The 10291-nt window shown below is 38.8% G+C and overlaps 1 protein-coding gene across 1 annotated transcript; it reads right to left on the bottom strand.

The window, feature by feature from the left end:
- Positions 1–2570: 2570 nt before the first annotated feature.
- LOC311282578 (uncharacterized protein) lies at positions 2571–6559 on the bottom strand. The gene is made up of 5 exons (XM_084396397.1): positions 5753–6559; positions 5530–5575; positions 5280–5433; positions 5044–5178; positions 2571–2777 (listed from the first exon to the last, which is right to left on the bottom strand). The coding sequence occupies exons 1-4, from the start codon at positions 6551–6553 to the stop codon at positions 5046–5048; spliced, it is 1134 nt and encodes a 377-aa protein (XP_084252523.1). The 5' UTR covers positions 6554–6559; the 3' UTR covers positions 2571–2777; positions 5044–5045.
- Positions 6560–10291: the final 3732 nt, after the last annotated feature.

The raw sequence follows: 10291 nt of genomic DNA, 5'->3' as shown, positions 1-10291 counted from the left end.
TGTTTAAAGCTTTCATACATATTTCATTATTAAAGTATTTTTTAATGCAGTAATTATGCACTGCTATATACATTAAAATGCATGTATGATCTCATCAATAAGTGTAACAGCAGTTATAACACATATTATCTATTATCAGGCCGATCTGACTGCTTTAATTCCAGCAATTATTCACTCTGAACATAAATATCTTAAATTTTGAGATATTCTCCTGAACTGAAAATGTAACTCAATTTCAAACAGAGTTAAAACACAATTGAATCACACAGAATGAACAAAACACTGAATTATAAGCACAACATGAGCAAAAGAGATTCAGTATCATTGACTGAACTACAGAAAGGAGCAACATTTACATTCTGATGTCAAATCTCTTTTTTCCATGTATGATTTCTACAATAAAAGATGAACTAAATATGAACTCAGTGTAGAAATAAATGAAGGAAAAACAAACCTGTAATAAACTGAATAAACTCATAGTGAGACACAGTGTGGAAATATGTTTAAAATTTTATTTCATTTATATATATATATATATATATATATATATATATATATTTTTTTTTTTTTTTTTTTTTTTTTTGAAAGGAATATTTCTATTCTTATATTAATATCATTGTTTTAGATTAAATAATTATACAAAAATATCAGTAACACTTTAAAGCCTTTATACATATTGCATTATAAAAAGTATTTTTAATGCATTAATTATATATTGTTTTACACATTATGATGCATATATAATCTCATCAATAATTGTAACCAAGGTTTTAACATATTATAATATTATCTATTCATTGTTACACCTCCAAAAAAGTATAATGCATTAAAACTCATGACAATAAACAACCAATTCTAGATGTAACAATGAATTTGCAAATATTATAAAACATTTTGACTTTGGTTACAGTTATTTATGAATGACATTATAACATACGCTATTGATACCTTTATAATGCATTATACATAAAGGCTTCAAGTAAAGTGTCGCCACAATATCTAATAATCATCATTATTAAATGTAAATGTGCAGCAGAAGTGAAAGTGTTCCAGTCCAGATCATGTAACCAATCAAAGAGTGAGACTGAAAACCCCATTTGCATTGTCAGGGTGGAGTGATTGTGATCCTCTCAGAATAGAGCAGCTCTGTCTCCAGAGACCATGTTCAAACCCCAAGAGCTTTATTTGACATTTACTGCTACATCAACCTTCTGAAAAGCACCTGCATCTTCATCTGTTAGTTGAATGATGTTGTCAGACACAAAGTGAACTTGTTGAGAAGCTTTATTGAATGTTGCAGCAAACACAGCAGATTGAAAGATCACACACACACTCACTCACACACACACTCAGTTTCAGTATTGAGTTGTAAATCACTACAGCTGCAGCACTAGACTCATGTGAATCCTGCCTGACACAGGACACTCAGATACGGCTCATCTTCAGGAGAGAAACATCAGCACTCAGAGCTCTTGTGGAACGAGACCTCATGAGGAGCTCCATCATGTGTTACTCTGCAGACGTACAGCTCTCCCTCTTCCCAGCGTGCTTTGCTGAGGGTCAGGACGCTACTGCGGCTGTAGCGGCCGTCCTGCTGGCTCTCTGCGCTGGTCAGAACCCCCTCGGTGACCTCTGACCCGTCCAGTGTCCAGCTCACCAGCGCCCCCTGTGGAGAGTAAGAGCTGAGCAGGCAGAGCAGTGCGGCTGAGTCTCCAGAGATCTGCAGAGAAGAGGGCGGCAGCAGAGACACTGAGGGCTTCACTGTGGGACCAGCTGCAGGAGACAAACACAACACATTCACACACACACACACACACACACACAACACACTTTTAGATTCAATCATTATAAAACATATCAGTAACACTTTATTTAAAGCTTTTATACAAATTGCATTATAAAAGCATTTTTAATGCATTAATTATTCACTGCTACACTCTAAGAAATAAATCCGTAAAATAACAGAAAAAGTACTGGCAGCTCATTACCCGGACTTTGTCCCGTAATTAAAAAACGGAAATATTCTGTTAATTCACAGTGTGCCCACAGTAAATAAAACAGAAATGTTCTGTTATTTAATGGTGTATCTATAGTAAAAAAAAAGGACACTTTCTGTCATTTAATGGTGTATCTATAGTAAAAAAAGGACACTTTCTGTCATTTAATGGTGTATCTATAGTAAAAAAAAAGGACACTTTCTGTCATTTAATGGTGTATCTATAGTAAAAAAAAGGACACTTTCTGTCATTTAATAGTGTATCTATAGTAAAAAAAAAAACCTGTACTGTACTTTTCAGTAAAAATAAAACTTTAGGCAATATACCTACAGCAAATAGACATTTTACTTCTCTGTTAGTTAACAGTGTACCTATAATGATAATAACTCTTGGTTGAAAACATTCTAAACAGAAATATAGACCCATTTCCCTGGAGGTGAGGGGTTGGCCTTCTAAAGCTCTTGGTGTCATCTTGAAGATGTAATGCAATACGGAGGGCTTGTTCAGACAGTTTGGTCATAGACACAGTGATATTTTGTTCTCTAAGCTGAAATAAATGCTCTTACATAAAGTGGTAAACATTAATTCATTTTTTATTTATTCATATCCAATATTTTGTCACAGTAAATGGAATGAACTATTAAGAACAAAACACAATTTAACAATTCCATCGTTTTGAGTGCCTAGTTGGTGATGGGAGTACAATAGCATGCCTGTTGAAACTGAGACACACAAACACACCATACTCCTTTCTGTCCGTTCCAGATGCTACTTCTATGGCTGTAAAACAAAAACAAAATATTAATTAGAAAACGGATCTTGCTGAGGTGCTTTAAAGCGATACTCCACCGTTTTTTTCATATTAAACTATCTTATTCCCTTAACTAATACGATTTGATACCTTTCTCGTCTCAGTGCGTGCACTCAATCGCTCTGGCGCGCGGCGAACAGAGATTTGGTACCTATTGAATGAACTAGGCTAAGCTAAGTGCTATCAAAGTGTCGCAGCGCGCCAGAGCGATTGAGTGCACGCACTGAGACGAGAGAGGTATGTATCAACTCGTCTTAGTTAAAGGGATAGTTCACCCAAAAATGAAAATTCTGTCATCATTTACTCACCCTCAAGTTGTTCCAAATCTGTATGAGTTTCTTTGTTCTGCTGAACACAAAGGAAGATATTTGGAAGAATGTTTGTAATCAACAGATCTCGGTCCCCATTGACTTCCACAGTAGGAAAAAATATATACTATGGTAGTCAATGGGGACAGAGATCTATTTGATCTGTTTGATTCTTCCAAATATCTTCCTTTGTGTTCAGCAGAACAAAGAAACTCATACAGATTTGGAACAACTTGAGGGTGAGTAAATGATGACAGAATTTTCATTTTTGGGTGAACTATCCCTTTAAGGGAATAACATAGTTTAATATGAAAAAAACGGTGGAGTATCCCTTTCAATAGCATTGAACATGTATCCCAAGAAATTTACTTGGAACATAAATGGCATCTCACTTCCTCCTTATCTATGAATTTAGTTCAATTAAGCCAAGCCTTTCACTGCATCGCACATTCAGCCATCCTAGCAAACAACCAACTGACCAAATGAGAAATGAAGCAAGCAAGGGTGTAAGGACAGCCTGCATGATAGAAGGAAAATGTGCGAGTGAGAGTGAGAGTGAGAGTGAGAGTGAGAGTGTGAGTGTGAGTGTGAGTGAGAGTGAGAGTGAGTGAGCGTGTGAGTGAGCGTGTGAGTGAGCGTGTGAGTGTGAGTGTGAGTGAGAGTGAGAGTGAGTGAGCGTGTGAGTGAGCGTGTGAGTGTGAGTGAGCGTGTGTGAGTGAGAGTGTGCGTGTGAGTGAGAGTGTGAGTGTGAGTGTGAGTGTGAGAGTGTGAGTGAGTGTGAGTGAGAGTGTGAGTGAGTGTGAGTGAGTGTGAGAGAGTGTGAGTGAGAGTAAGAGTGTGAGTGTGAGTGAGAAACATCTAAAAGACACTCATGATGAATCACTAAAAGCACATTTTGCCCTCCAGAATAAACTCCAATGTTACTCGACCCTCAATAGAGCCACTAAATTGGCCAGTTATCTATTTATTAAACATTTTAAAGAAAGACAAATCCTCTCCAAATACAGATTAAGTGACCATGATCTAGAGATAGAGAGAGGAAGACATAGACAAACATGGACAGAGAGAGAGCAGAGGATCTGTAGACACTGTGATCTACAGCACATCGAGGATGAGTGTGTGTGTGTGTGTGTGTGTGTGTGTGTGTGTGTGTGTGTGTGGACAGAGAGAGAGCAGAGGAGTGTGAGTGTGTGTGTGTGGACAGAGAGAGAGCAGAGGAGTGTGAGTGTGAGTGTGTGTGTGTGTGTGTGTGTGTGTGTGTGTGTGTGTGTGTGTGTGTGTGTGTGTGTGCGTGTGTGTGTGTGTGTGTGTGTGTGTGTGTGTGTGGACAGAGAGAGAGCAGAGGATCTGTAGACACTGTGACCTACAGCACATCGAGGATGAGGAACACTTTCTGCTCTTCTGCTCCAGATACTCCAGTATAAGAGAAACTTTTCTGCCCAGATCTGAAATCTTGATTCCATCGTTCTTTGAACTGAGTGACACTGAGAAAATGTTCTTCTTACTGGGAGAAGATGATATTACAGCTACACTAGCGGCTAAATATGTGTTAGCTATTCACAACGCCAGAGTCAGCTAATTCTCTAGAGAGACCCACTGTATTTATTCATTTATTAGGATAGATTGTGTTTATTTATCTATTTATTTATATTGACTATGCTACATATGACATGATCTATACATATATGTTTTGTTTGTTTGTTTTGTTATTTATATATAATATGTTCATGCTTTGGCAACATTGTGTCACACAGTCATGCTAATAAAGCTCATTTGAATTGAAAAATTGAATTGAATTGAATTGAAAATTGAATTGTGTGAGTGTGAGTGAGAGTGTGAGTGAGAGTGTGTTTACAGAGTTGTGCCAAATGTACAAGATTTCAACAGAATAAGACAGTGTGAGTAACAAAGGAGTTTGTGTAATGACCTTTAAATCTTCCAAGGATTCTGGAAGTCACTCAGGTCCGACAGGAATCGAAGTAGTTTTGGTGGAATGTTGTACTGTTTTGTGCCCTTTTTTTCTGCTTTAGACCCACGTTCTGGATTGATACCCAGTAGGCTCCTGTGGCAACACAAAAAATGTATCATGTCACTTTGGCATGGCATTGCAAAACTAAATATACAATAAAATGGACAAAGAACTTTGTCAAAACATAGGCCTACCTCTGGATAAATTCCAGAGTCAGGGCTGCTCCCTTGGGGTACATGATGTTCAGCACGTAGAAGAGGCTGAACACATAGCTGACAGCAACCAGAGAACAGCTGATGATGTGGTTTACTGTGACTTCATCCACTGATATTTTGTATCTTCCTTCATCTGCAAAACATGTAAATAACGACAATACATTTTTTAATCAATGAAACAAATATATAGCACTTTCAAATATTTAAGAGCAGACATGAATATCCTTACCCACAACTATGATGCACGGGTTGCTTGGCAGTTCTGCTAAGGCATCCTGTAAGAGGTGAAGACAGACATATCTGAATCACAAAAGGTTGTTTTTCTGTGGAATTTCCCTGCAATGCTCAGGACTCTGTATTGGCAGTGGTAACATTTGTATCAGTGCGTCACTACCTTCCCTACCTACTAAACCAAATTCCAATAAAATTATGAGTTTATACTGTGTTCTTACTTCTTCGTTTAGCAGCAGCACCTTTGGCTCCTCCGCAAAGTACTCCATCAGGCCCTGGAGGAGTTTTATTGGATCTGTAGTAACTCCTCTGATTCCCTTGCTCACAAGAAACTCCATGATGGTCTTGCCCTTCTCCTCAATTTGGTTCACAAGTTTGGTTTGAACAGAAAATCCCAGCAATTTCTCTGTGTGGTCAAGCAGACAGGTGGCTTCAAAGAGGTATGGCCATTCTTCCATGAGTTTGAGTACATTGTCTTCGGTATTCAAAGTGATGCGCTGGGCGCAGTATGTTTCAGCCATTAATCTTTTAATGTCGCTCTCAGGTAAAACATTTCCTTTAAAGGCGTCTTGCAGCTTTTTCTTTTTTTCCTCATTGTTGTCAAAGTCATTTGGGGACTCGGGTTGCCACTGACGACAGCCGTAACGGTCAGATGATTTGCATTTCTTCTTTGGTCTCCGTTCATTGGATGTGCCGAAAGCATATTGTCGCCTGATGTTCTCGACTCGATTCTCCATTTGCATAACAAGGGAGGCAAAACCTTGACCCACTATATTTGTGCCAGATTTATCCAAAAAGGAATCAGGGTATCTCTCAACCAGCTGTTGTGCAACTTGTTTCAGCTTGCTTCTGCCTGGTCTGGTGTCTTTAGCCATCAAGTCTTCCATGATGATCCTGATCATGTGTCTTCTATCTTTTGGTAGTGGCCTCCTCTTCTCCTTCAGCGCATTCATCATTGTAACTGGAAACTTCTGCCATGGGATTTGAAACATCTCTGGATGCGTCACAGTTGGCATCTCCATCAGATTCTTGGTAACACTACAAAGGTTGGGAGTACAGGACACATCCAATGTGCTCTGAGACACTAGGGGGGAAAAAACTATTAAAAAGTGGACTCCAAAAGGTGAACAATAGCAAACAAACTGTCACTTGTAAGTAGGGCTGGGCAATTAATACAATTGTAAAGTTGTATTTTCAATCACGATTATGAAAACAAGATAATTGTAGCTTTTTTTTGTTTTCAATTAAATTATATTTAAAGATCAAGGAAATCCACTGTTAAAAAGTTCAATAAATTCATGTTTTCGAAATCTTTGAGTAATGTTAAATCATCATGATGTCATTATTGACCAATATAATTCTGATTATGATTTTTGCCATAATCGAGCAGCCTTACTTGTGAGAGAGAGAAAGATTGATTTTTTTTTTGAAAAAAGAAATAACGTGTCCCAAGTTTATGCACCCCCCTCATCCTCAGATACTGCCATATTTATGTGGGGGGAAAAGTCAGTGTGTAGTATTAGCTGAAAAATATAGGTTTCTGATTGATCATGGCAATAAAGCTTATTTGAATTTAACTAAATTAAAGAATTGAGTGTACTGTTCAATGTCTGATCAAGCCCATAACATACCTGAGGAAAATGCACTGATCAGTCGCCTAGACTGTATAGATGATAAAATCCCATCCAAGTCTGCTGCACTTAAAAATGTGCAGTCTTCCAGATTTGTGACTCCAACATCTGTCAACTTTCTGATAGTAGTTTCCAGTTGCTCTTCTTCCAGTGAATGCAGTGTGCTTCTGATCTTCTCCCTTACAGACTCCATGGTGGACTGTGTTTAAGCGCAACCAGCAGTCTGCCACCTCTGCTGTAGTGTCTGAGTGGAATGTAATCAAGAAGCTCATCAAGTCCTTTGCAAATAAAAATACCACCCTCACTCTCTACTTCAAAAACACCAATACCTGGATCAAGACTTGCTTTTTTCTGCCTAAGCACAAGAAGTACAGTCTTTTGTTCTTTCACTACAATGCATGCAATCAGCCCGAGAATTAACTCTCCAATATTACAGCTCAAAATGACAAGCATGTCATTTACATAGCATGTGCCTCGTACAGTAATTCTGTCTGTCACTACCGCATTTGATGATGTGACATTGAATGCTTTCAATGCACCCTTAATCTGAGTATCATACAACTCTGGGTAAAACCTTGTACAGTCAGACATGATCAACTCAGGGGAGAAAAAATTTCCTCTGCTTTGGTAGGCCTGCAACAACTGATGTCTCTCTGAAAGGGATTTTGTGATGTTTCTGAAGTTCTTACTTGCCCGAATACACCTCTTCAAATAGCTGTGCTTACTTTCAAATCTCATTGTCCATGTGCGAATTAATGGCCCAAACTGTAATGTGAGATCTGCATAATGTAAAAGGTAATGATGTTTGGGTCTAAGCTTTTTAAGTGGGAAGAGGAGATGCCTTGTTTCTATGTACTCTTCAATGAGGACCTTCATGTAGGCAACCTGTGATTCTGACAGTGCGGGAGCACATACAAGCTCAACCACCTGCCTAAGTAGCAGTATGAGTTGCCAAACTTCATCCTTAAGGTCTCTGATCCTGTCATGTAACAGTACTGGCAAGAACCGAAGAAGCCACCAATTTTGAGCAGCATGCCCCCCAAGTTTTGTCCCATTGTTACGCAGAACATTAGCCTTGTTCTGACTCTCTCCTGTAAAATTAACAATTCTGCTGTTAAGTACATCGTAACTGAACCACTTCCTTGTTTTTACTAGGAACTGCAAGTACATGGCCAAATCATAGTCAACTATGCCCTCAAATAAATCATGGGCAAGGCAGGGTGGAAGTCCCGGTGCACAAACATGGAAATGTGTCAGTTTGTTCAAAACACTGTTTGACTTGATGCCTTTGTGCATTTGCATATCTGGGTTATTTTCCAACTCCATCAATGATTCCCTATAACTAGCTGGCGTTCTCTCTGTGGCTGTAGAAAGAGGATTTCTTTGAAAATCCTCTTTTCTAATGTGACAGTACCTACAAAAATATTCTGCACAGCTGAAATTTTCCGTAAATCCTCCAAGATAGTGGGACCCAAGATTGTCTCCAATGACACACGCAATACTGCCTCTGAAGGTTTTCCCTTCAATGCAAATGCCTGTTGACTCCAGGTCACGCAAGTCTGACATCAAAATATCAAAAAAACTCTCAGGTCCAAACAGCTTACAGTTCTTCTCCAGACAAAGAAGTACAAGCTGTATTGAGTCAACAGTGGATCGGTTGTGTGCATAGACATTACCCAAAGTGTAATACACAGCGAGAACTTTGTGTTTTTGCCTAGCAGACCCTAGAGGGTTAGCGACTTCAAAAGCATCTTGAAACAACATGATCTGAAGAGCATGCGGATCAGATGCAAACAATTCATTGGATTTAGAGACACAGCCATCTCCAATATCACATAGCTTGCTATCGTCGGCATGAATAGGATTTAGAATTTGATGCCGTACACTTTCATTGCTCAAGACAGCTTTTAAGCTTTCTAAAATGGGAACATAATGAAAGTGTTTTGTCTTGCCTTTGTAATCATGACCTAATGTTATTTGTACTGGTTCTACCAAGTTAAAAACTTTCCTGTAATACTGAAGTCTTTTGTGGTGTGTGGTTAAGGTGCCACTACTCGCATGTAGTGTGGCCTGCATAGGACTTTGCTCATAAACACGTTTCCCTAGATTTTGTAATGCCTCATCAGGCACACCATATTCCTGGAGACCCTCTGAAAACAAATCCATAGTAAACTCATGCTGCATATCCTGAAGTACTCTCATTTCACTTGCAATCTCTGAGACTGTAGATGCAGGGACAAGATACTTTGCCTGTAAGCCAAGGAAAAAAAGAGCCATGTTTTCAGTGTATCCATCCTGGGTTGACCCTGGGAGAGAGTCTCTATCTTGCTGCACTGTTTGGACTTCACTATCAATGTCTGGCTGCCCATTATCAGAATCAGCAGGTGCATACTCTGTTGTCTCACTGATATGACTTTGAGCAATATGTGTAACATCACACTGCTTGTGACATCTTGATAAATGAGATGTAAAAGAGGATCTGACTTTGAAAGTCTTTGCACATCCACTGTAAGGACATGTCACTTCAAGACCCTCTTGCAGGTGACACTTAAGGTGGGATACAAGACATTTTATGCTTCCACACTCTATGCCACAAAACTCCCAAGAACACTTTAACTGCACAGATATATGACGATTAAAAGACTGCTTTCTCCCTTCACTGTGAATTCTGGACAAGTGCACATTTAAAGAATTGTAAGAGGAAAAGCTTCTTCCACAGTCTGGAAAACCACATGGAAAAATTGCCCGGCTAATGTTTCTATGGGTCCTGACGTGCTTTACATAGTCTGAAACTGAGGCACTGATAAACTCACAGATACCACAATGAAACATCATGAGAGCAAGTAAATGAGAAATCTCATCTTGATCTCATAAATGTCTCAATAGCAAAGAGGTGTAAAAGGGCTGCATGGCTTTAAAGGATTTCATCTGTTCAACTGTTGGCACTAGTAGTTCTTAAAAAAAATAAAAAAAATAAATAAATAAACGATTTCATAGAAGTACCAGTAGAAAGGAGGTGCACAGGTTGGTAAGCAAGGCTGCGGGGGTTTTAGGGAGTCATCCGTTGGCACTCACAGTAGTTCATCTGAAAACAAAAAGTACATACACAATGTAAGTTTAATGTGCGTT

The sequence above is a fragment of the Rutilus rutilus genome (assembly GCF_951802725.1).
Source record: "Rutilus rutilus genome assembly, chromosome: 23".
NCBI lineage: Eukaryota > Metazoa > Chordata > Actinopteri > Cypriniformes > Leuciscidae > Rutilus > Rutilus rutilus.
The sequence above is the reverse complement of the archived record's forward strand: the minus strand, read 5'-3'. Positions and strand labels throughout refer to the sequence as shown.

Coding starts and splice junctions, on each gene's coding strand:
- LOC311282578 (XM_084396397.1), bottom strand. CDS start 6,553: ATGGAGATGCCAACTGTGACGCATCCAGAGATGTTTCAAATCCCATGG. Junction 5,576..5,752: donor TGCTGCTGCTAAACGAAGAA/GTAAGAACACAG, acceptor CACCTCTTACAG/GATGCCTTAGCAGAACTGCC. Junction 5,434..5,529: donor CCCGTGCATCATAGTTGTGG/GTAAGGATATTC, acceptor CATGTTTTGCAG/ATGAAGGAAGATACAAAATA.